Source organism: Pseudonaja textilis, chromosome Z, assembly GCF_049901715.1.
Source record: "Pseudonaja textilis isolate UNSWEBS1 chromosome Z, rPseTex1.2, whole genome shotgun sequence".
In the NCBI taxonomy this organism is placed as follows: Eukaryota; Metazoa; Chordata; class Lepidosauria; order Squamata; family Elapidae; genus Pseudonaja; species Pseudonaja textilis.
The window spans coordinates 92,604,203-92,631,891 of NC_142008.1; the positions used below are offsets into that span (position 1 = coordinate 92,604,203).

The 27,689-nt window shown below is 40.0% G+C and overlaps 1 protein-coding gene across 7 annotated transcripts in view; it reads left to right on the forward strand.

The window, feature by feature from the left end:
• Positions 1-27,689, forward strand: part of RARA (retinoic acid receptor alpha) — a 217,979-nt gene that overhangs the window by 177,908 nt on the left and 12,382 nt on the right. For all 7 annotated transcript variants that reach the window (XM_087916889.1, XM_087916888.1, XM_087916890.1 and 4 more), the window contains 5 exons: positions 7,247-7,395; positions 10,795-10,936; positions 16,626-16,786; positions 17,774-17,950; positions 18,643-18,847. In XM_087916889.1, the coding sequence (XP_087773015.1) occupies positions 7,247-7,395; positions 10,795-10,936; positions 16,626-16,786; positions 17,774-17,950; positions 18,643-18,847 (834 nt within the window). The remainder of the gene's footprint in view (positions 1-7,246; positions 7,396-10,794; positions 10,937-16,625; positions 16,787-17,773; positions 17,951-18,642; positions 18,848-27,689) is intronic.

Genomic DNA, 27,689 nt, shown 5'->3' on the forward strand with positions numbered 1-27,689 from the left:
TCTGTTTTCTGCCTTTGGGTAGGAGGTGGGCATCAACCCAGTAAGGGCATGTCAGGGAACAGTTAATTTGCTCCTCTATGGGCATAATTGGGTAACCCAACAATCATTCTCTTGGCCAGGGGAACAGTCACTCGTTGTTCCAGCTACTACTACGAAGTCTTTTGTCTTTGTCTACAACAGCGGGGGTGCTGGAAACAATCCATTCTGAATTATACATTCCCTTTTCGAATGCCTGTTTGTAAGGTGCTGAATAGCTTTTTCTTTTTGGCAACTACCCCATTTTGAAGAATTAAGATCCCAAGTTAGGTAGATTGGGCAGCTACTGTTTCTTAAAATCTGAGGCAAAACTTCTAGAAATATTTTTAAAAGTAGTGTTACTTGAAAATATTGACTCCAGAAAATGGTAATAAAGTAGTACTTTAGAGTTGATGTTGGATCTTTTGCTAAGACAATAAGATTGCAAGATTGCTTTTGGTATGATACTAAGATTGGTAAAATTGATAAGCTCAGTATGGAAAGAAAATTTGGAAAAATACTTATTTTTTCCAAATTGATTGGTGGAGCTAGAACTAACCTTTAGAACAATGGCTTTTAAAGTGTGATTTTTGGACCCCTGAAATCCCTGAGACTATCTCAGGGGTCCTCAAAACCATTTGCTAGCTTATGTTGAAAAATAATACAATATTAAAATCAAACAATTGTCACAAATGATAGTGTCAATGAATGCATAATATAATTTTTATTACAGTATAAATATCAGTAAGTACAACCCATATACCGTATATACTCGAGTATAAGTCGACCCGAATACAAGCTGAGGCACCTAATTTTGCCTCAAAAAACTGGGAAAACTTATTGACTTGAGTATAAGCGGAGTTTTCAGCACATTTTTGTGCTGAAAAAAACCTCAGCTTATACTCAAGTGACATTCCCTCTGGAAAAAAAATGGTGTGGAGCTCCGGATCTGGGCAGCCTCTTCCTGCTTCCGTGTTTCCTTTGCAACTTGTAAGCATGGGGGTAATCGGAAGCAGAAAAGTTATTGCATGAGGATATATTGTTTTTCTTTATTTAACTGTTTTAGGGGGAAAAGACCCACCATCATGTGAGAATGCTCAGACACGAAATCTATCCGCCTGAAAATAAGTGTGTGTGTGGGGGGGATTTTAACAGAGGGAAGACATAGGGAGAAGGCAAAAGCGACAGAAGATCCTTCAGCCCTAGCTGCTTTCAGTCCGCTCGGGAGGAGGAGGGGGAGGAGGAGGTGGTGGCAGCGGCTCGCGTTGTTTTCTGAGATCGCAGAAAACAACGCGAGCCGAGTGGCTTCGTTTCCTCAGCTCTAGCTGCTTTCAGTCCACTCGGGAGGAGGAGGGGAGGAGGAGGTGGCCTCCTCCTCCCCTCCTCCTCCCGAGAGCGGACTGAAAGCAGCTAGGCTGAAGGATCTTGCGTCGCTTTTGCCTTCTCCCTATGTCTTCCCCCCCACACACACACTTATTTTCAGGCGGATAGATTTCATGTCTGAGCATTCTCACATGACGGTGGGATTTCCCCCCTCCTAAAAACAGTTAAATAAAGAAAAACTATATCCTCATGCAAGAACTTTTCTGCTCCGATTACCCCCATGCTTACAAGTTGCAAAGGAAACACGGAAGCAGGAAGCTGCCCAGCTCCGGAGCTCCACACCATTTTTTTCAGAGGGAATCTGACTTGAGTATAAGCCGAGGGGTTTTTTTTAGCACAAAAAATGTGCTGAAAAACTCGGCTTATACTCGAGTATATACGGTAAACAAAAGCTCTTTGAAGTCCTCCATCATGTTTAAAATTGGGTAGAAGTCCTGAGAGAAAAAGTTTGAAGAAACACTGCTTTAAAACATAGTTATGTAAGAAGAAGCACTGGTTGTCTCCAAGTTCATGTCCTCTAAATCAGCTTAATAAGCTTATAGTTCAAAAATAAATGTACACCATCCATTGTTTCATGTTTAATTTGGTGACATCAGTGTTTATAAAATTTTGATGTATATGGCAAAATTGCAAACGTTAGAAAGAAGCAAGATATGGCAGACATTAGAAGGGAAACGAGGTATGGCATGTGTTGTCTGTGTGCATTCAAGAGAATTTCTTAAGATCTAGAACATTTAAGAGAGAAAGAAAAAGAGAAGCAGACAATCAAGTAGAGGAAGGTATAAATCCACAAGCTTGTTTTTTTCTTCAGATATAATGAAGTGCTCACATGTGATTTACTTAAAATATGTTGAATTATATACACTCAATGTCTTGACCATTGACCATAAATGCCTCAGAATGCATTGATTATATTCTCCTATATTTTACCAACCTTCAGAACAATGATGAAAAGTCTGTGAAGCTTAAATATTTTTTTTATGCAGATGACAAAGAATGAGGAAAAGGGAGAAAAGAGGGTCGCAGAATCAGAAAATCTAGATGTTTCCGCATACTTTTAGCTGCCCACTGTTAACTCCCTGATGTATGGCAACTCTTAAAAGTCCGTCACTGAATCAGAATATGCTCTTGTACTTCAAGACATTTGGGTTGTTCTTCAAAGAGAAAGAAATCTATAGCTGGATTAAGATTTATTTATTTATTTATGGTATGTCATATTCACATATTTTGATAAAAACACAGAAGATAGGAATACAAAATATGAAATATAAAATATTATGAACATATGTCTAGATTACAGGTATAGTTTTTGCTTCATTTGTTACAGCTGTAGGCTCTGTTTTGACAATCTGACACTATATGTTGGATGGTTTGTTTTTCTGCCACGCAATCACAATTCCACAATGGTATTTTACCCCACTTATAGAGAGAGCATCTACGCATCTACCATGGCCAGTACGAATCCATCTTTCAATAGATTGAGAGATATAAATAAGGATAAAGAAAATTTACTTATTGGACCTTTGTCATCTTCTTCCGTGGTTATTTTCTAGATTGAATTATTTTCAAAATCAAAACCAGAGACTCAACTTCCCAAATATCCATGTTTTCCCATTCCAGAAGGCCACAGCACTGTCCTAACATAAGAGCCCTAATTTTCCTAACCCAAACTTGTATAGTTCTTTTCCTGTGTAAGAAATTCTGAGCTTTAATAAATTTATTCAGCAGAATTATATAATAAAGCCTTTCCTGGATTATGCAACATTGGCTGAGGGACATAATCACATTTTGGAATCCTCCAAAATGTAAGGCTGTGCAGCATTTCTGATTTAATTCCCAGAGGTCCTTCAACTTAATTTGTGTCTGCAACTCTTTAAAGCAGTGATGTCTTCTTTTGTGACTGCATAGCTAATATTTAGTTTAAGTTCCACAGGTATGCAATGAATTTCTGATAACGCCAGAGTTCTGATAATCTGCAGAGTAACTTTTTACCTTATAATTAACTCATTGTCATAGTTTGGGGAGTCCAGATCAGACAGGCCTTCTTGACTCTGCTCCTGGTTGACCATTATTATCCTGCCCAGAATTAGGAATGGATCAAGCCTCAGCTGTACAGCTGTCTGCCTTACTGCTTTTCTGTGGCACAGCTGTGTGCCTCTAGTCTCCGTTGCAGTTGGCTCTGGGCCACGCCTATGTGTGTTAACAGAGGGAGGGATTAGTCCAGAGAAACCTTGTGTTTTGCACTGTCAGGGTGGGGATGTTATGGGCTGTAAGTTGGTGGAAATCCTCAGGGTGCATTCCCCAGCTGTGAGCCTCTTCCTGAGTAGAGGCCCCATTCAATGCATCCCCTTTCATGTCAAATCTCCTGGCATGTGCCAGCTCTTTTGTTTGCTGGGCTCACATCCTGGTTCCTTTCCCTGTGAATTGTATATGTGTGTGTATGCGCACATGTACGTATGTACGTGTAGGAGATTGCTTGTTTTTTGGCTAAAAAGGAGGTAATCAAAACCATCCTTGGGGGACTGGCCTGGAGGCCTTTCCCATCTGAAGGCCTGTTCTCCCTGAGTGGGGGCAGGCTTTTTAATATCCTGTCTGACTGGTTTACTCCGGACTATAACTTGAAGAAAAACATCGGCAGACATCCTACAGGAAAGGAGCTGTGGATGTGCAGCCAAATGCCTTAACCTTTTCATGTCTGGGGGAGCAGCAAACACTTCACACATGTGGTGGCTATGCTTTTTTGTTATTGTTGCCCAGTGCACGTGCAAGCCTGGAGCAGCCATTGTGATTTGCCAAGTTCATGTGACTTCTTCCCTTGCAGCTTTTCAGTGCAGTAGTACAACCTTCAAGTTACTGTCCCCAATCTTTTCTCTGCCCACCCCCGCAACCTTAAATCACCTTTCCCCAGATTGTTAAGGAAGGCAAGTTTTATCTTCTTGTCTTATTTGTGTGTGGAGTCAGAGCTATTTCTTCAACCAGGAGTCATGGGAATCAAGCCTTTTGAAATAGGCTGTGCCAGAGTGGAGGGTATGTCAATAAACCTATTTATGTATGTGAGTGTCAGGAGGATTGATGCATTTCATGGAGATAGAAGACAGCCTGCTGGAAATTTAGAGGATGGTCTCCATGTGAATCTAGGTATCATTGGATAGAATTTTTCTTAGAAGTGGTGTTGATCTGTGGTGCAAACAGGTTCTAGATAAGATATATAACCACATACAATTACATTCCATTCTTATCTTTTGTGCTGCCTTACGTATTACATTAGGGTTCTGCTAAACAACCCAAATACATGAAAATTAATATAAATGGTAAACCATTAATTTTAAACCCAATGATTTGTTACACAGTAATAGAGTGATGCTACTCTTTAAACTGTTTTTATGGCAAAACACTTAAATAAAATAACTGAGGGTATGCCAACATTCAATTCGGCATAGAAACCTGGAGGAGTATAGTCCACCTTGATACATGGAAGAAAAGACTAAAAATTATCTTGGAAGGGTAAACACTCAGAGGCCTTCACCCATTATACTGTGGAAGTCCTGCCAATAATCTCAGCGTGACAGCAGCGTTGTAAGGAAATCAGACATCATCCAGATGGACTGACCCCAACTTATTATGGTTTTAAAAATGAAAAAGGATTTTTTTTTTCAAATTGGAAACAAACTGCAAAGCAGTCCAAATTCAAAAATGTAAAGCAATATATTCCATGTAACAGATCTCCAATACCACCCAGGCAGCAGCATTTTGCATCGGTTGTCTTTTCCAAATGTAATTCAAAAGCAGCCCTCACTGTACTGATCCAAACCTGAACATGGCCAAGATTTACACGCCAAATTAGACTGGCTTCTGACAAATTCAGGCTATCCTCACTACAACCTTGAAAATTGGTGAAGCAGAGAGATTGAATGATAACATCTAGCAAGCTTCCTGACCAATGGGAATCTAAATCCAGATCTCAGGCTAATATCTTAAAAAATAAAACAACACTAGCTTACCAGCCAAAGCAGAACAAAAATATTGCAGCCCCTGTTTGATACCTGACAGGCATGAACCAAGGCTGAGTTCAGGAGAATCATCAAATTGAAATATATAAAAAGGTCTTGCAATCCCAAAACAAGTGCCCAGTTCAGTTTCCTTGCTGAGAAATGCCATCCTTTTATCTTGATTGCCCCAATCGCCCTTTCCTTCACTTCTTTAAGTACCTCTTTCATTTTGCCTGCTGATGAGTTATGTATAACTTGGAAGCTTGCATGTTTTTATACTGATATAATTTTGATGGATGGAATTATTTCTTTGTCTACTTTTGAAGACTGGCCTTTCAGAATCCTGGCTGCCCATTCCCCGTGTTACTCAATAAAACATTTTATTTTAGAAGCTGAGATATTAGCCAGTTTCCTACTCACATTATCCCAGTTAAATGAAACTATTGTTAATTCTGAAGCTATTTCTCCATTTTTCTGTAGAAATTATGGTTTAAGTCTGCTTACCATTAATTATTTCTATATCTAACTAATATTAAATACTTCTTGTGGCACAACTTGAAATTTTTGCCCCTTTCTTGTCCTTTGATGGGTAGATGATTTCCTATTTTTATACTGTATATTACTCAGTGGAAATTAACACGAATAAGAAGATGGAATTAGTTATTGTTTTGCTGAAAGGAAAAAGCACTCTGTCTGTGCTCTGGGACACTTTTTTATTATGGTTTTATCATTCCTCATTCAAATCCAACCCTTTTTGCTTTCAACTCCGGGAAGCCTAATTATTGCTTTGCTGCTTGCCTTCCTCCCCCCCCCCCCTTCTCTCCTCCACCACCTTAAGCTGCAACACCAAGATTTAATGCACCTGGGACTGGTTATGGCTGGCTTAACTCCAGATTTTATTTCACTGGCCTGAAAATGTCAGATTGCATCTTGAAGAGATGCCATCCCTCCCTTGAAGAAAGCATGCTGGGGGTGGCTTTCAAAACTTTCAGGCCTTCAGGTTTACAGAATTGGGGCTTTTTCTTACTCACTGGGCTACTGCATTCCTTTTCCATTTTCCTTGTGAAGTATCTGCTATGATAAAAGCTTTTAGGTTGCAAAATCTGTTTGGCCAAAATAGAAGTTACTGGAAAGCATTCCCCAGCAGAACATGGTGAGATGGTTCACTCTTAAATGATGTTGTTAAAACCACAAAGTGGTGGGCCCAAGAAGCTAACTGGTGTTTATATCGAGACTGTCTTTGATCAGCAACCTTTCCAGGCTTTGCAGAATATTTCCCCTTCTCCATTTCCATATTCCTTTCTGAAAGTCCATAGTGGAAGCAAAGGGCCCATTTCAATTACAAAGACAGCAAGCAATCAGTTTGTTATTGTAGATAATTTTATAAATGTATCTTCCTCTTTTCATTCATGCCAATATTCTTCAACAGAAATGTTGGGAGTTTTTTTTTTTTAATCTAAAATGATGATATGATAAGGTAGATAGAGTAAGCATTTCCGGTATGCAAGCATTTTAAGAGCATAAGTTCTTGCAGAGTTCTTCCTCATTTATGTCCATTTTGCAAGAGTTCAGCATCACATTCCACATCAAGAGCATTAACCTCTGTGTACATGTGAATGAGAAAGCAAGGTAGACTCTATGAACCAATCTTTCATCTTTTTTTCTCTAGAATATATTAAACCAAATCCTTTTAACAGCATCATTTCATATCAAGCACTGGAAAATCAAGCAATGCCATGGACATTTGGCTCAAAAGTAGCGTAACTAAAGAATTGATTAAGTAACTCACATGTAGGTTCCAGATAGATTTGAAACGTCACCAGTACTTTCATGTGTTTTTTTTCTCTCTTTTTCTGTAGCCATTGAAACACAAAGTACCAGCTCAGAAGAGATTGTACCCAGTCCTCCTTCACCACCCCCACTGCCCCGAATCTACAAACCCTGCTTTGTGTGTCAGGATAAGTCATCTGGCTACCACTATGGTGTTAGCGCCTGTGAAGGATGCAAGGTGAGAGTGAAAATAGATGGAGGCATATCTACAGCAGGAAAGCTAAAGAGAATAAGGGTCACTCAAATATACAGGTTCCAAAGAAGAATTGTGGAATGCAGAATCCTAATGCAAGCACTGAGATTTAGAGAAAGTAAAAAATGTTAGAACATAGTTTCTAGTATCAGCTATGACTAGCTGATGTTTTTTCTGGCCCAAAAGGGACATTTTCTTTTCCAACTATTTCAGAGGGCTTCAAGAGTGTTTGATGAAGTGTCCAGTCATCATCTGGCAACTGTCATCATGAGTTTTGCCCATGTCCTGTGACTTTAAGAATGTGGAGGAGTAGAACTTTTTTTTTTTTTACAGAGCTGGGAAGATTTGAGAGTAATGCCAAGCTCCCAATCCATCTACTTCTCTAGGAAATGCTGAGTTTTATGCTTTGTTGGCTCTGAGATGAAGGCATGTGTGAGCGTATGTAGAACGGCGTATATATATGCCCGTGTCCCCCTGAAAACATGAACTACCCTGAAAGTAAACCCTAGCTTGGCTTTTACATGTGTGCCCAATTAATAAATAAGCCCTAGTTAAGACCCCACCCACTCCAGGATGCATTGGGAGGACTGAGCCACATGGGTAAAAATTAAACTGAGGTGGGGATGGAAGTGATGGAGCTATCCTACTTACCAGGCCTCGTACACCCTGACACTTACCTTGCCTTGCCAGCCCACTTCTTCTGCGGCCACTTGCCACTGCTTGCGCATGTCGCCCCAGCCTCTGTTTCACTGTTAGAGGCTTTCAGAAAAGATCTCTACAGCTGAGAAACGGGTTCTGGATTAACGTGTGTGGTGCCTCCTGGCTTTGTTTTGCTATCTATGGCCTTCTGGAAAGACCTCTGCATCTGAGAAACGAGGTCAAGGTTGATGCACGCATTGCCCCTGGCCTCCGTTTCGCCATCAGAGGACCTTCAGGGAAAGTCTCTGCAGCCGATAACAGAGCTCCAGAGTATATGTATATGTGTGTGTGTGTGTGTATACTTATATTATATTATTATTATATGTTGTATATTGTGCCAATCTTTCCCACTTTGATGTCCTTTGATATTTTGGTTACAACTCCCATTATATATAACCATTTGCTTGATTGGTTGGGGCTGATTGGAATTGCAATAGAGGCTACCAGTTATTTATTTCTTCTCTGTTCCATTCATGATATGTTATTTATTATTTTTAAATGTACTCCACAGTCCAGTATGTAAAAAAGACGAACTGCTGTGCATTACCTGTTCAGCATATGCTCCCACTTGCATTAGACCATCACCATGACTTTGTGAGTTAAGCTGTCAGAGATCAGACTGAGGAGAGAGACATGGCCCAATCAGCTGATCTTTCCCTCCAGCTCATTAACAGAGAACTCTATATGCCTCTGACACAAAAGAAAGGGTTTTCTCCTCTCCACCCCAAGTCCCTTAATCTCATTAAGGGATTCATTCCCCTGGGTTCCTGAGCAGCAGTCTGGCTGCTTCTGTGTTTACCATCTCCTCCTCCTTCCCTTTCCATATCAAGTGGCTTCTGCTTTAAGTGCACTGGTCAGGTGCAATAAGAGCCCTCTTTTGTTAAAAATAAAAGCTATTTCTCTACTATTTTTTTGTTTCAAAGTCAGATTAAAATTGTAAGATTACCTTTAGAAATTGGTTTGTACATGTGTGGGCTTTTGGTTTCTAAGAGAACGCATTGTTAAATTAATTTTAATTAAATAAATTTAATTAAATAAAATTATTAAGTAATTTAAAATAATAAAATATTTTCCAGTTCTCCTCTCCCCTTCCTCCTCTGTTTTTCCCTTGTTAAAATCTTTAATTTCTTGCATTGTTTTGAGTATGAAATCTGTGTGTCCCAAGTTAGGTGGGTTATTTTTGCAAGTAACATACATGAAGCCCTATTTTCATATAGTTAGAGATCCAGTTTGGTCTAGGGGCTAAGGCATCATGTTATAACTAGGAGATCATAAGTTGTAGTCCCATTTTAGACACAAAGGTAGCTGGGTGAACCACTTCTGGTATATATGTATATAAGTATGTATGTTTATATGTATACAGAAAGAGAGAGAGAGAGAGAGAGAGAGAGAGGAGAAGGAGGGAGGGAGAGAGAAAGAGAGAGAGATTGAGAGATTTAATGGACTGGTAGGGCAAGAGAATGTCTATTATATGTCTGTAAGTGGCAAACGGCCTTTTATGTATACATATCCTGTATTTAAAATGTGCTTAAAAATCATGAAGATCTACTAGGCTTATTCATTTGGGGTGAAGTTGTTACTGATTAAACTGCAGTTTTTCTCCACTGAATTGAGGATTGAGGATTAACGGCATTCCTATTTAAATTCCACAATTTTTTGGAAGACAGAACAGAAGACTAAATTGATTCTCAGCACACTATATATAAGAAGATTTTACTCTGTAAGAAGATAGTCTGGGTGTGTGAGAGAAAATCTTACATAATATGAACACTCAGACATTATATCTTTCTAAATTATCTCTCTATAAGTTTAATTCCAGTTAATTCTGTAACAGATCTAAGGTGGGTCAGGACCTATGACTATTATCATATAATGTTGAAGTAGAGAAGAATTAGGTATGTCTGCTACTGACTTTTTAGTATTTATTTTGATCTGCAATATGAGATAAAAGTATTGATCTATTTTGTAAGGATTATTGAGAAAAATATATGTCATGTACTATTTGGACAATGAAAAAACTATAGACACAACATGTAATCTGAGGTCATATAACTTTGCCATTATCTGAGCAGGTTTTGGATGATAGATAATACAAGGACCTCATATTATTTTCATTGTATTTATATTGATAGGGTTTTTTTTTCCACAAATGAAAGCAAATATACAGTTCTTTTTTGTTTTGTTTTTATCCTGGCTGTTTATTTTGCATTTTTATTGCTGATTTTTGTTGTATAAATTTTTTTACTCCTGCTAGCCACTAGGGTTAATTTGAGATGGGAGGCCACATAATTGAATGAATGAATTAACAAATATTATGCTGTACTGAACACATTGATGAACATGATAGATAATTTATACATACCATTATTGATTTTAATACCTAAGATCTCAAAACATTATACCCAATTTTTGAAATGGTTGAACTGTAACATTTTTTATACCATTAGCTAAATCTGCCCAGAAAGGCTAGTAGCAAGTGACATGATAATTGTCTAAAGCCTAGCACAAAAGTTTTGGTTAATTCTGAATTGGAGACATTGTGATTTTTTTTTTAAATGCTATACTTGCTCTCAAAGGAGCAAGGATACTACAGCAAAGTGAAGAAGCCAAGTCATATGTTTCCACACCATAGAAAAGAAAGAGTTGATTTGTTCATGCCATTTTTTTCTTTTCTGAACCCTATAGGGCTTTTTCCGTCGTAGTATCCAAAAGAACATGGTATATACCTGTCATCGGGACAAGAACTGTATCATCAACAAAGTGACCCGGAACCGCTGTCAGTACTGCCGCCTACAGAAGTGCTTTGAAGTTGGCATGTCCAAAGAATGTGAGTGAGTGGTGAAGAAAAGAAAGATGAGGTGGCTAAATTGTTGACCATTAATATTTTGATACCATAGCAAATTTCAAATGTCCATCCATATGAAGACCCAGACATAAATCTCAGTTATCCATTGAAAATTAAAAGCCAGTTTGCTAAGGCATTTTCAAATTATAATTCAAATCAAAATGCTGTATAAAATCCTCAGCTATATAGAATTCTGAAGGTGAGAGTTTCAATGGTCCTAGAAGGAAAGAAGGAAACGAACTGACAGAAAGGGAGAAGTTGAGGTGGGTAGAAAAGAAAGATGAGACAATTGCTGATTCTGTAGTATAGAGAGAACAAAAATTAAGATGAGGGAGGCAGGTCATCTAAGTATACGAAAAAAACAGATTTCTTGTTGTCATTCATTATGGAAATAAATATTATTCAATGTGCAATGTTACAACAAAAATTAATTCCATCTGATATTATCTAGAGGAGCTAAAGTCTTAATTCCCATAATTCCCAACTTGCAATTCCACATCAAGGGAACAATCTGAATAAAACCAGAGAGCGTCAGCTAGAAAAAAGACTGATTTGCTGGTTCTAATTTTTTTTTTAAACAAAATTGTATGTTAGGTGGGAGAAATGGATGACTCTTTTTTTCTGTGACTGTTTCTTAACTGAGCTACTCTTCCGAAAGTTGACATTAGCATATTTTGTCAAATAGCATTCTCTTTCTATCTAAAAGAAAAAGAAACCTGGGAATTTTTCTAGTTTTCTCCCAAAGGCCTGGTGCAGGGGGCTTACCCCTCTGCTTTGTTCTAATTTTGAGGGTGTTTCCCGGGCAACCATGATTGATGATGTCAGAGATAAATGACGCAGACAGGACCCTCCTGGCGTCTGCAGTGCTTAGTTGTCATGACTCCCGACTGTAATGGGTGGGGGACAGAACCCCAGTTTGCAAGGGTTGGACTGATAAATCCATGGAATGAAAAGAAATGTCTCAAATGTGTAGAGAATCAATGGTTAATTTGGGGCATCCCAAATCCTATTGTTTCTTTTTCCCTGTTCATTCAAATGTGAGGAAAAGAGGATGATGAAAAAAGAAATGTGGGCAGAGTGTACTTTATATTCTTTTTAGCTTGCTAACAATATGGAATCCAGGAGAGTGACTGTATATTTCCAAGAACTAAGTATGTCTGCCACAGAGGGTAGAAAAAGAGGGGATGAGAAGTTTTGGGGTTTTTTGGTTTTATTCCCCAAATTTTAACAAATAGGGCATGCTACCTGCTGATGAAGCGTGTGGCAATAGGGAGACTAAGGATTCCATTATAACCAATACTTTCTGAGGTCTCAGTGAGAAAATGGCATCCTCCATCTTTCTCCTAGGCATTGTGGGGAGAAGGGAGAAATTTCTGGTAGGGAAAAAAATACAGTGTGGTAGAGAGAGGCCAGGAATCAAAAATGTGGACCACTTTAATCAAGACTTCAAGATGTGCGCCTGTACATACACATCCATACATCCCACAATGTGCTTTTGAATCCCTCCCTTACTCATTTCTTTTGGTGTTCTTCACTTTTCCTCATGCCAGCTGCTTTTTCTTAACCCACAACCTCTATGTGATGATGGATGCATCGCCCCCCCCCCTCCCTAACTGGCTGTCTGGTCTGTGCTTTATTGAATTTGCCAGGCAGACATGACTGATTTCCGAATTATCCCCCCCCCGCCCCCTCCTCCATCAGGCAGGACAGTGATATGTACCAGCCTACTCAAAGAGAAAGACACATCTGGCATTCCCTCACCACTTGTATTAATTTAAAGGAAGATTCTTTTTCCTAGAAAATAAAAATCAAGAATCCTTGCTGTTTGAAAAGAATTGTTTTGCTTCCTCCACCAGGATATTCTCATATGGATTTTTATAAAAATACCCCAAACAGAAAATGACAATAACGAACAAGGCTTTGTAATGCTTCTATAAATCCAGCATGCAAAAACAAAACAGTGCCTCAAATCTGATACACCTGCTTATTGTTTTTACAGCCAACATTACTATACTTAGTTTTGTTTTCTGTAGATTAATTTCCATTATTTTAGGAGCTGCTGCCTGAAATTCCTTTGTTTATTGGAACTTGAAGCTTCACTTATTTTAAAGTTTCTAGTAGGTTATTTGATTTAAGTTAAAAGTATGGAATAATATATCTAATTAATAATCAGTCACGCAAACTAAAAATCGGTTAGCTTAGTTAGCTCATTCTTAAACAACTCACACTGAAAATGGTCTAAAGAAAGTTCTTGTTAGGTTAGTGAACAAGTAGTGGATAGTTAGTAAAGTGTGTAAAATGGCAGGCTGAAATAGGTCTTAGGAAGCATTAATAGAGAGAAAGAAAAAGATGAAGTATGAAAACTTATGAGAAGACCACAACAGACAAGGCAAAAATTATGAGAGCAGGACAGCTTAGATTGGAAGGTTGTTGATCCATGTTTTCCTAATTAAGATAGTTCCTTTGATTGATCCTTCCTTCCTTCCTTCCTTCCTTCCTTCCTTCCTTCCTTCCTTCCTTCCTTCCTTCCTTCCTTCCTTTACTGCTGAATTATCATGTAACTATAATGGACTGGAAGTAATAACTTCTTTCTGACAGACAGAAACTTTATTTTGGTCATTGATCAAAAAAGGAACATTCAGTAAAATGACTATCTCAACTTCCCCCAGAACAACAACTATTGCAGTTATTTGTGGGCAAAGCTTACACATAATATAGCAGTATTTCCCTACTTTAGAGAGATAAATTTATTGCAGTTGTTTAACAGATAAACATTATCAGGGTGCCCCATAAATTTAAAGGAAAGAGGGATAATCAGTTAGTGGTGAATGTCCCTGTAGAACTGACAATACAGAAGAAAGGAACTGTAGTTTCTATGGTACCCATATCACAGGGGCAGTATGTGGGATTTTATAGATTTCCCTTCTAGGATAACTGTGAGGAGAGAATTCTATCAAACTAAAGGTCTCTTTGGTTTGTATAAATTAATAGAAATATTTCCTTAGTCCTTTTGTTACTGTGTGCTTTGGCACGTGTGTCAAACTCGTGGCCCGTGGGCCGGATACGTCATGCGCTGGCCACGCCCATGCTTGGTTTAGCAAAGGGGAAAAAGTTGTGATATGTCATCTGACAATCTTCCACACATACTACAGCAGGGGTGTCAAACTCATCATGAGTTTGACACCCCTGCTGTAGTATGTGGGGAAGACTTTGGAAGAAGGCTTGACAGTTGCTGCTTTTAATCTTGAGTGCTGAGTCGTGTCTCCTGGTATGCACACTGGACAGCAATCTCATATTCTGGCATTGGGTATTGAGCTGCTTCTAGGCTGAATTCTGTAACCTGTATACTTTGGAAAGGCCTCCTTCCAGTTATTCCTCCTGGATCCCTTTGATCTCCTCTGGAAAATGGAGCTATTAATTGTGCTTGAATCCAGAAGCATAAGGTGTACATTCTATCAGGTAGTGCTCACATCCTGGAATACCTTTATCTACTGAAGGCTTATTTAACATTTCAATGGCTTCTTAAAATTTCAGCATTCATTAGAATGCTTTTAATGATGTTTGCTGACTTTTATGTTAATAGTTTGAAGGCACACTTAGATTGTTATTAAATTTATATATTTTAGTTCTTGTTTTATTTTTTATGATCAATGTGGTAATTGTTATTGTTTTTCAAGTGCTGCTCTGGCAATTTGGAATTGAATAAGGAATCAGAATAATTCAAAAAAATATGGGAATAAGGAATCTCTCAGAACTGTATAAGATTATATTTATCTTTGAGATTTCTTTTTTATTGCCTCAGCTTTCATTCGAGCATATTTGGCATGCATAGGTATCATAAAATCACATTTTTGTTTTCTCCACTTCTTCTAGGGCATTGAAACTTATAATAAAAGACACAAATTATTGATTTATAAATAGAATACTTTGGTGGATTGGATGGATTATTTGCTTATATTCTTAGTTTGGAATAATATGCAACAAATAGTTTTATTTCCCGTTTAACATAATGTTTCACTAGTAACTTGTGTTTAATGTTACTTGGAGCACATCATGGCAGTATGTATTGGTTTGGGACTAAGAAGAATTGTTGTTAGTAGATTGGAAATATTTAGGTAACTCACAAGAGGTGAACAAAGCAGTCTTTTACTATTTTTGATGGCTGCAGCCCTCTTAACAATGATATTTAAATTCTTGGGAACCAACAGTCCTAGGGAATATTTGCTGCATGCTTTTGTCTTGTGCTTCCAAGTCTGATTCTTTCTTCCAGAGAAGATGGCGATTAAAAAAAAATCCATTACTTTTTTCTCTCTGGGTGAAATTCCTTCTGACGTATAAATATATTCCATTTTGTTCTATCCTTCCTTTACTAAACTTGCTTCTACACAATATGGGAAATTTTTTCCAATTTTCTACTTAACTAGTATTCAGATTCTAGGAATGCACAATTGGCCTGGGACTTTTTCTCCTTTCAACATTCCCTTTTAAATGCATATTTTAAATCTCCATTTCAGCACCTTCTTGCAAATGCCACATAGCTTCTTTTGTCCTCTGACCCCTACTGCTTTCTATCAACTTGCATTCCCATTTAGTTCTTCCTAACTCAGCAACTTGGTTGTTCTTCCTTCTCTTTGCCTTTTCTCTGTACTCTTTCAGGAATACAGTTTTCTTTTCTTTTTCAGTCAGTGTTTAAATATTCCCAACTATCTGGATAATATCTTGAATTCTATTGAATCTTACCTGCTGCCGATTTGCTTTGACCATTAGTAGGTCAGATTCTTGTAGGGAGTTTAAGCATATAAGAAACTATATATTCATTTGAACTGTCAGTTTCCTGAGTTTCTGTGCTTGACACCTGACTTGGTACTGAGTAGTTTACAACTTCCATAATTTCCAGCCAATATGACCGGTATTGTTGAGAAGAAAAGTTTTTATTCCATCTGGAGAGTACCAGGTTGGGAAACTATCTTTTGGCATCTCTTTATTTTTGAGGTGTAAATTAAATCAGGTACATTTTGGATAGGAAGTGCCATTAATAAAAATTAGTAATTTTTGAGGATCGTTGACTGTGTAATAAAAATGAAGGCGGGGAGGTGGAATGAGATTCCCAAATGATCAGCAACCAAAACCAAGGTGAGAAGTTTGTATATTTTTTGAAAAGGAAAAATAAAGTTGCATTAGCTGTATTGCTACCATTTGCAGAAAAGCAGGACATGGCTTCCTTTTGCCAAATCTCCTAACCACTTATTGCTAGTGCCACTAACTCTGTTTTCAGAATTGATTATCTGATTCCAGAAATCCCTGTTATATGTTATATTAACTGTATCATCATAATCAGTGGTGTGGTGGTTGGAATGCAAGTATTGCAGGCTAATTCTACTGACTACTGATTGCCAGCAATTTGGCAGTTTGAATCTCACCAGGTTCATGGTTGACTCAACCTTACATCCTGCCGAGGTCAGTAAAATGAGAATGCAGATTGTTGGGGACTCTCAATATGGTGAGGGCTGTAAACCACTTAGAGAGGGCTGTAAAAAGCACTGTGAAGCGGTGTATAAGTCTTAAGTATTTATTGCTATTGCTATCATTTTTATAAATCTGCCTGAGGAATGGATGCTGCCTGCTCATTGAAGCTTTTAATTGTTTGTTGTCCCTTTGCTTTCTTTTGTAGCTGTCCGGAATGATAGGAACAAGAAGAAAAAAGATGCTCCAAAGCAGGAATGTTCAGAGAGCTACATCATTACACCTGAGGTGGAGGAACTCATCGAGAAAGTGCGCAAGGCTCACCAGGAGACCTTCCCTGCCCTCTGCCAGTTGGGGAAATACACCACAGTGAGTGACAGCCAAGATAAGGGCTAAAGAAGACTGGGTGGGGAAAGCTCAGCAGGACAACTTTTCCCAAACTCCAGATGAATTGGTACCACTTGTCACTCAACCCTTTATAGCCCCTTAGAGAAATTTGTAAAATAATAGATGATTCAGGATTCAAAGTCTTAGATGTTCTGAATGGAGAGATAAGCAATCCTCTAAATAAAAAAATATGTTACTGTTTAGACTAAATGGTCTATATAGCTTTCTTGGTTTCATTAGGCAATTTTCTACATTAAAAAAATCTTTAACAGTAAAGATGAAAAATCACCTTGTCCGTTCATTTGGTTGTATAGAATGTACTAAAGATGAGATTCAACATACGTTTTTTGAAAGTAAAAGCAGAGGTTGTCATTTCTGTTGGTAGACTTGGCTTAACTATTCCCATATAAACTTAATTTATTTAATATGTAAGAATTAGTTATGATATAGCCAGAAGACGACTACAGGAAGCTTTTGGGGGGAACAATTTTGAAGGGGAGAATAGGCAGCTCAGAACTGATTGATTGATTATCTACTCATGGAATAAAGCTGTTTATTCCATGAGGAGACAAAATATCTGGACCACCAGAAAGGACCTGGGAAACATTTTTTTAAAATTTCCACTTTAATAGATCATGTTAAGCCCTGATTTATTATAGGCCTAAATCATTGAACAAATTCAAGTCAATTTTTTAGATAAGCAATATAATTGTGTCTTGTTTAGCCAATTCCTTGTCTGCTTTTTCTCCCTTTTAACTGTGTTTATCTGGCACTGGTGTAGTTACAAAATAAACTCAGGAAATCATGAAAAGAAAGTATTGCCTTTCTCATGTCACACAAATAACTATATTACTCATAAGCTAGTATCAAATTCTGGATTCAGGCATATGGGTTTACTGCTGTAAAACAAATCCAGCCATTCTTATTCTGTAAAATGCAACTCCTTTTCTTTTGCCCTGTCTCCAATAGAACAACAGCTCAGATCAACGGATATCTCTTGACATTGATCTGTGGGACAAATTCAGTGAATTGTCCACAAAGTGCATCATCAAGACAGTTGAATTTGCCAAGCAATTGCCAGGCTTTACCACACTCACAATTGCTGACCAGATCACACTCCTCAAAGCAGCCTGCCTCGACATCTTGGTAAGTAAATGGGACCTTTTCCTTTTCAAGCAAAGCTCAGCAATTAAGCAAAATGAGGAAATATATAGAATTATGGAGCAGTAGGAATTAATTAGCACTGTAGCCATACTTTCACAGGATCAGCCCAAGGCTGAAGGAGAAAGCTATGGTGGTCCCCTATCCCCATTTCTTACATATATAAACATTATTGGGAGAACCAATTTGGTCTAGTGGGCAAGGCGTTAGGTTAGGAAGAATGAGGACATTGAGTTATAACCTGCCTTAGGCATGAAAAGATGGCGGGGTAGCTTTGGGCCAATCACTCTTCTCATAACCAGTGGATCAATACTTGGTTGATTAAAAAAAAAAGCAGACCCTGCACTTGTGAGAAAACGCTAGGAAGAAACAAAAAGTGCTGTTCATCATACTTACAGTAATAAATTAATTTAAGAGCTCAGGACAGGTATTGGGTCATACATAACAATGTCCAGCAGAACAGAGTGGCCAGGATGTTAAGAGGATTGTTTGAAAGGTAGCGATTGTGTCTTCTCAGAGATCTGCCACCCAAACAGATGACGTACTCAGTCTAACAATAGTACAAGTCCTGCAGCTGAATATTGCAGTAATATATTACACACTGAATGTTACAGGTAGAACGTAGAAATGATGGGGAACAACTGCGATGCATACCTCTAACATACTTTCCATCACAGATCCTTCGGATATGCACACGCTACACACCAGAGCAGGACACTATGACCTTTTCTGATGGCCTGACCCTCAACCGCACTCAGATGCATAATGCAGGCTTTGGACCCCTCACAGACCTGGTCTTTGCCTTTGCCAACCAGCTGCTGCCACTTGAGATGGACGATGCTGAAACAGGACTCCTCAGCGCCATCTGCCTCATATGCGGAGGTGAGTGCCATGACTGGGCCAATAAATAATAAATAGGATCAAGATTAAGTTTTGGACATTTGCATATTTTCAGGGCTTCCCTATGGAATGCACAGAGGCATTGACCCTTACCTGCCAAAGCAGAGAGCAAGCTACACATGCGATGCATGTACCTATGCAGGTATCTGGATTTCAGATAGCTAAGAAAAATGTATATGGGATAGCACTCTGGTGACAAATGACATAATACATTCTCGGACCTACTGTTTCTATGTGTAGCAGTTCCCAAGTAAATATAAAAACTCTCTAAACTCGAACCACTGTCACAGCTGACCCATAACTAATTTTAGGTAGTTCCTAATAATATTAGTATTCCTTTTTTTTTTTTTGCTTTTGTGCCTGGAAATATTTTCTTTGGAATCCTCTTCCACCATGGCAGTATCACTATAAAATGCATGCAGTGGCATCAATATCTAAAACCTAGGCTTCTTAATCTGTTTTCCCTTACATTAGGGTTTCTCATTTTCATGCTGTCTGGAGAATTCTGAGAGTTGAAGATCACACTTTTTAAAGTTGCTGAGGTTGAGAAACATAGGCTTACATGATGTTAGATATGTATTGCCTACTGTACTTGATAGGAAAGGAGTAGGCCAACAGTAAGAAGTACGTTAAGTTACGGAAGAATTAGATATCCATTCTGCATGCTGAACAGCCAAGTACAGTGGTATCTTGTACTCAATTACTTTGAAACTCATTGAATTTGGTACTCAGTGAATTTTGATATGAACATCCTGGTGCTCATCACTTGTTTTGTACTCAATGCACGTTGGAACTCATCATTGTTGGCTGCCTGGTGGGTCACTGCATTATTTCTTATGAGAAAAGTTTGTTTGGTACTGATTGTTGTTCGTACTCATCACACCACCCGGAGCCCAATAATGATGAGTACCAATCTAGCTGGTTCTCACTGGGACAGAATGTCTGTGAGCTTTCACCTTTTGAAATAAGGGATTTCATTATTCCTGCATTAAAAAAATCTTCGCTGCTTAGCAAGAAAATGAACTTTCAGCCATGGAAGCCTCTCACCCCAACATTCACAGGTACACCTGCGTTCCAAAGAGAGTTTTACCATCTCTTTGAAGTTTATTTTGATTAATTAATTAATTAATTAAAGTTTGTGATTGTTTCTTTCAGTGCAAACCTCCAATCAAAATAATGCATGGAAAGGAAAAATGACAGATTAAAAAAAAAGACTAATAAATAGTTAAATGTCAGACCAATATATACTGACCTTTTTAGAAAGAAAAAAAATCAATCAGCAAATTTAATAAAGACAAATAACAATAATAGAAACAAAGCCCTAAGGTTCTAATAGCAAAACAAATGACCAAAAGTGTGCATGTAGGATTTATTATTTAAATTTATTATGGCCATCCAACTCCAATGTACACTAGGCATACAATTCATATTAGAACATAGGTAGAACATAGAATCATAGGGCTGAAAGGGGCCTTGGGGGTCTTCTAGTCCACCCCCCTGCTTAAGGCAAGAGACCTTGTATCATTCCAGTCAAAGGATTTTCTTGTCTATTTTTGAAATCTCCACTGATGGCAAACCCACAACTCCAGGAAACAAGCACTGATTACTTGTTCCCATTGTGAGAAAATTTCTCCTTACTTCTAACAGAATAACAGAGTTGGAAGTTCTTGTCCAATTCCCTGCTCAGGCAGGAAGCTGTATATCACTTCAGACAAGTGGTTGTCCAATCTTTTCTTTAAAGTTTCAGTGTTGGAGCAGCCACAACTTCTGGAGGCAAATAGCTCCACCAATGAACTGTTGTAACTGTCATGAAATGCCTCCTTAGTTCTAGGTTGTTTCTCTTCTTGATTAGTTTCCATCCATTGCTTCTTGTCCTGCCTTCAGGTGCTTTGGAGAATAGCTTGACCCCTTTTTCTTTGTAGCAGTCCTTAGATATTGGAACATTGCTATCATGTCACCCCACCAACCCTTCTTTTCATTAAACTAGGCATACTGTATTCCAGCAGCTGTTCTTTATATTTTAGCCTCCAGTCCCATAATCATCTTTGTTGCTCTTCCCTGCACTCTTTCTAGAGTCTCAACATTTTTTTTTACATTATTGTGACCAAAACTGCATGCAGTATTCCAAGTGTGGTTTTACCAGGGCATTATAAAATGGTATTGACACTTCAAATGATCTTGAGTCTATCAATTATATCACACTGCTGCTCATATTTAAGTGATTGTCTACTAGAACAGCGATCACCAACCAGTGGGCCAGGGACCACTGGTGGTCCACGAGAAAATTTTGGTGGTCCGCAGAGAAATGTCACCCCCAAAGCACCCCCCAAATCCAGGCTGCGCAGGAACACAAGGCTGCGCTGCCCACATGGCTTTCAGGAACACAAGACTTGCATCACTTGCATTGTGAACAACACAAGGTAGTGAGGGCAGGTGGGTAGGAGGGAACTTGCCCTATGCATATTGCCTGGCCACCAGGCTGCTTCTTTTCACATCTTTCTTCTTCTGCTTTTGGCTGCATGCAAGGAAAGCAGCAAAAGTCTTTCTTTCCCCCAATTTCCGCCAGAAATGAGTCTTTGGGGCCCTGCAAGTCATCCTCCTCCAAGAGGCTGTGCCGGTAAAGACTCATTTCTGGTGGAGTATGGGGAAAAGAAAGAAAGACTTCTGCTGCTTTCCTTGCATGAAGCCAAAAGTCTCTGTCTCCTCCTGAAGATGGAGCTGGAGACGATCTCCTGCGATCCCAAATAAAGAATGATCGATCGGTAGGAGAACAGGGTAGGGAATTTTCCTGCAAACATTTTTTGGGATTTTCCCATGGGATTTAAAATTATGAGTTTGGTGGTCCCTGAGATCCAAAAGGTTGATTACCCCTGTACTAGAACTCAAGTGGACAATTACTTAATATTAGTCAAGTAACACCCAAAACACTTTTCTCAATTTTAAGACTACTTTTTTATTAGATTTTCTGATCTTATAACTTCATATTTTTACCAACATCTTTGTTTTTTATTATTAATCTTAAAACCTGATAGAATACCAAAACCCACCATATTTTTTAGCAATAACTGAACCCCTTCCCAAGGAACTTGTAAATCAAAGCCAAATCATCCCTAAACGCCCTCAGCTTAAAATTCTGTTTTCTTTTTTAAGTCCGTTGTCTTCTTGCCTTATCTGTTCAACACTTCAAGAATCAAAATAAACAACAACGAAGGGGACAAAAGACAATCTTGCCTTGCCCCCTTCTGGAGATGACATGGTTTAGTGAAACCACTTTTAACCATAATTGGACCCTTCTGAGGCATATGTATCAATTTGAATCCTTGAATAAAGGATTTGCCAAAGTTCATATCTTTCAGAATTTCAATTTTTAAAAAGTCCAATTCAAATTATTAAACGTTTCCTCTGCATCTAAGATTAATGTGGCTAGTTTTATGTTATCTTGCAGTATTCTTACATCCAATACAGTTCTCATATTCTCTTTTAACTGTCTTTTAAGTAAAAATCCACATTGAATAAAGTAAATAAAATCTTGTAAAACATTTTAAATCTGTAGACTATAATTGATCTGAATCATTTATAATTATTCAGTGAGGAAACTGGCCTATAGTGGAGGTTAAGTCTTGTTCTTTTGTTAACAATATTGGTCTCTTTCCAGGATTCTGGAATTGCATCTCCCTATAAAACAGATAACTTTCTCTCTTAAGGGGTTTATTAACTCCAAACAACCACGATTTTTTCAGTTTCTTTCTTTTTCAAGATCCATTTTTCCTTGTATTGTGATTTCATTCTCATTCATTCTCTCTGCATAATCAGACTGCTACACCATTCTTTTTTTCATACTGTTCATTTCGCTTCTGTATTAAATCCAGCACTGATTAATTACCAAACCCTTTTAAAATAACTGATTTCCATTGTATTCCATTTACTTTTATGTTTTTTTCTGACATATCCAACTCTTGCTTCCATGTAACAATGTGGGGAGAAGCAGTTTGATATTGTTACGCACTGGAGCATAATTTGTAGCTGTCACCAGCCTATGGATTCCTGTTTTCTTGAACACCAGTTTGCTTTTTCTGACACATATTTTAGTCCTTTTATTTATAAATTGCCTACAGCTTCACTTCTCTACATGTATTCATCAACTCTGCAAGATTAATCAGCTCTGCTCCGCAAGATCAAACCAGATTTGGTCATATTTATTACAACCTTCTCCTTTATTATACATCTGTTTTTCTTTCATTTTTATTTTTTTAGTTTATGGTATTTGCTACTTTTACATTCCCATGATTTCCACATGATGTTCAGTTATCAATCTTTATTGCAATCACGGACTAACATTAAAAGGGTAGAATACAATAATAATTTTAAAAGTTAAAAGATATAAAATATATTTATTAGTTAAGGGTTTTTTTGTATTTTGATAGGTTTACTTAACCATATATTAACTTTTATGGGGGTTTTGTGTTTGCTTAGTGTTTTAAAACCTTTTTATAGATTTTTAAAAAAATATTTTTGTTTTTATATTTTTTAAAAAGTTTTTTAGCTTTTAAAATTATTGTTTGTATTCCACCCTTCTTAATACTGTCTTATGTCTGTAATAAATATTTGTTTGATTAAAAACACAGTAATGATCAGATAAATCCATAGACCTTATGGCATTAATCAGTTTCAGTTTTTAAAAATTATTTTTCAGTAGAATAGTAGATGAGTAGATTTGGTTATCAACCTTTTCACATTGTCTACTAAATGGTAAGGACAGTAATGGTCAATTTTTGCACATCTTAGCCACGATGAGACAAGGGCAGCCAGAGTCCAATTTTATTCCCAGGATGTTCACACTATTTTGTGCCTTCTAGGATCTTTAGTCTAGAAATTTACTTGCAAGCCAATATACCATTCAGTAAGGTATATGTAGTGTCTTAATATGCAGAGTTATACTAATAGGAAATTCATTTGATTTATTTGCTTACTAAAGTAATAGATACAGGTTTTTTTTTACTGGTACTCATTGTATATGTGCATTTCTGGAAAGAAACGGAGGGAGGGAAGTCCAAAGTAAGTGTATTGTGTCCTGAACAATAGCACCACCAGGTGGTTAGATTTAAAAAGAGATCTATAATGATAACTAATAATTTTTAAAGCTTTTGATAAATGAAATAAGATGTGGGAAATGCCTGGATCCATTTATTCTAATTCCTTTAGATACAAATACTATTGACTGAAAAGAGGAAATGTGTTCATAAAATGGGCGTTGGTCTTACCTGACACGCCATTTCTAGTCGAGCTGCGAGGATCATCCAGAGAGTGGGAGGTGCTCCAGTCTGCGTCTGTGTAGGCTGGACTTAATCATTAGGAACGCTCCGCCCTCTGTCACATGGTCCCTTGTAGCCTCCCAGTTTATCGAAGTCGAGAGAGGAGGAAAGTCATCTAACTCTCATCTAACTAGACCTAAAAGTATCATTGGCTGAAACAAGGTTCCCCAGACGGAAAAAAATTAAAAGGGTGGGGCTGGATGATCCTCGCAGCTCGACTAGAAATGGCGTGTCAGGTAAGACCAACGCCCATTCTCCTCGAGCTGCTCGGATCATCCAGAGAGTGGGACATACCAAAGCTTGGCTGTCCTACGGGAGGGAATCCGTCTGGGGTGGAAGCTCCCTGGGTCCTTGATGACCCGCTGGAGGACTCGTCTACCAAACGAGGCCTCAGCCGACGCAAAGATGTCAATCTTATAGTGCCTAATGAAAGGGGAGGGGGAAGCCCAAGTGGTGGCCCGACAGATGTCTGAGATTGGAGCCTGGGTGGCCCAGGCCGCAGAGAGGTGGCCGCACTCCTGGTGGAATGCGCCGTAATCCCACTGGGAACTGGCAAGGCCTGAGACGAATATGCCTTGGCGATGGTGGCTCTGATCCATCGCCCGATGGTGGAAGGGGACACCTTGTGGCCTAAGGACTTGGGCTGGAAGGAGAGAAATAAAGACTCTGACCTTCTAAAGGGTTGCGTGCGGTTAATGTATATGCGGAGGCCCGCCTGACATCTAGGGTGTGCCATTGTTTCTCCCTTTCCCCATGAAGGATGGGGACAAAAGTTCGGGAGTGTAAGCTCCTGAGCCCTGTGGAAGGCTGAATTGACCTTGGGCAAGAAGGTCGGGTCGGGCGTAGAACCACCCGATCGGAATGGAAGATACAGAGGTCCTTTCTCACCGAAGGGCAGCAATCTCGAAATTCGGCAGCCGAGGTAATTGCCACCAGGAATACTACCTTAAAGGTAAAATTTGGAGAGAGGATTCTCTAATGGGTTCGAAGGCGGTTTGGTGAGGGGCCACCAGGACCTTGTTAAGGTCCCAAGTGGGGTACCGGTGCACAACAGGGGGAGCGGAGGTTAGTAGCCCCTTAGGAAGGCCCTGATACGGGGATGGTGAGAGAGGGACCCAGATTGTCGCCGGAGATGACAGTTGAGAGGGCCGCTACCTGGCGTCTCAGGGTATTAGGTGAGAGACCTTTTTGAGCCCATCCTGGAGAAAATTCAAAATCTGGGCCACCGGGCGAGGCGGGTTGACCATGGATGAATGGCACCACCTGCAGAAGCTGACCCAGGTGGCATCGTATATCCGATTGGTTGAAGGCCGTCTGGTGGCCAGGATCGTGTTAATGACCTGGTCAGATAAATTCTCCTTCCTCAACTTTTCCCGCTCAACCTCCACACGGTTAGTTGGAGTCATTGGGGCTCCGGATGTCGAATGGGCCCTGAGACAGGGAGATCCTGTCCGGAGGGATTCTCCACGGGGGAGACACCGAGAGGTTGCGGAGGTCTGCAAACCATGGTCGCCTGGGCCAATAGGGGGCCACCAAAATCAGATCTGCCTTCTCCTGGATCAGTTTCTGAATGACCCTGGGAAGCAAAGCTAACGGGGGAAGGCGTACAGGAGTCCGGGGGGCACGGACAGCGAAGTGCGTCATGATTCTCGGCCCCGGGAAGGGAATCTGGAGAAGAACCGAGGAGCTGGGAGTTGCAGGGGATGCAAAGAGGTCCACTAACGGGAGACCGAAGATCATGGTCGCCTCCCTGAAAAGGGATGGATGAATGCGCCACTACCGGACTGGTCCAGTGGCCCTGCTTAACCAGTCCGCTCGGGTGTTTGAGGCCCCCGAAATGTGTTCTGCTTTGATCGTGAGGAGGTGACGCTCTGCCCAACGGCAGAGTCTCTCGGCCTCTCTCATCAACCGAATAGACTGGGTCCCACCTTGCCTGTTGACATGGGCCTTGGCGGTAACGTTGTCCGTGAGAATAAGGACGTACCGCCCGCATACCTGAGGCAGGAAGTGGCGGAGGGCCAGGTGGATGGCGTGGAGCTCCAGCCAGTTTATGCTGCAGGCCCGCTCTGCATGGGACCATTTGCCCTATGTTGTAAGGGACTGGAAGTGAGCGCCCCAGCCGCTCAGGCTGGCGTCTGTGGCAATGACGAGACGCTGGGGATTTTTGAAGAGATGACCCCTGTTGATGGCAGGGTTGGTCCACCAGAGGAGAGCGAGAGGACCTTTGGAGGTACCTTGATGGAGGATTTTGAGTTGCTTCTGCCGGACCTTTGAAAGCGGAAGCAGGAGCCACTGCAGGGACCTGGTATGAAGACGGGCCCAAGGAATAATAGAGATGCATGAAAGCATTTTTCCCAGTAATTTAGATAAATCTAACAGAGAAGCCCTCTTTGATCGGTGAATAACCTGAATTGAATTTCGAATACTCTGAAGCCTTTCCAGGGAAAGGAACACTTTTTCCTGCACCGTGTCAATGATGGCCCCCAAGTGGGCAATTCGGGTAGAAGGGACCAGTTGGCTCTTTTTTGGTTGACCAGGAAACCATGGGCGTGGAGGCGGAGAGAGTAGTCTTGGTGTCCCGCTCTGCTTGGGATTGTGAATGGGACAGGATGAGATATCATCCAGATAGCAGTGGAGACGGACCGGGCAGTCCCTTAAGCGAGCTGCCAGGACCGCGAGGATCTTAGTGAAACTCTGGGAGTGGAGGCTAACCCAAAGGGAAGGGCCACATACTGAAAATGGTGGTGATTGTAACAGAATCTAAGGAATTTAGAGTGTGAAGGCCGGTGGGATGTGGAGGTATGCCTCAGAGAGGTCTATAGAAGATAGCCAATCTCCTTGCCTGGTACCCTGCAAAATGGATTGGAGGGTGTGCATTTTGAATTTGCGGGGGTTTAGGAAGCGGTTGAGCCGTTTGAGGTCCAGGATAGCCCTCCATCCTCCCGAGGACTTGGGAACCATGAAGAGGTGGGAATAGAAACCCTGCCCTCGCTGAGAGAGGGGAACTGGCTGGATGGCCTGGATGGAGAGTAAGTGATGGATGGCGCATCCATTAATTTGCGTTTGGAGGGGTCCCTAGAGGAGGGAGATGACATGAAGAACTCGGGAGGTTGAGAGTTGAACTCCAGAGCGAGTCCAAACCTGATGGAGTCCCTGACCCATCTGTCGGAAGTGGTAGAATCCCACAGGTCGGCGAAATGCCTCAGCCGACCACCAATAGAAAAAGAAAGGATTCATTTGGAGCGCCGGAAGGGTCTCCCCCAGAACCCCTGAAGGGACGCTTAAATCCTCCGCCCCTCCTATTTCGATCGCTCGGGTCGGAACGATCCTGGGAATATGATGCTCTATACGAGGGAGGTCTCGGGTACCTGGGGGAAGGGGGACTGGTAGAAGGACCGGGAGGATCCTCTTGAAAGGTCTGAGGGGCTCGGGAGTCAGGCCTCCGAAAAAGAGGAGGAAGGAATTTCTTCTTTCCCCTAGTTTCGCCAAGAGAGGGTCCAGGGTCGGCCCAA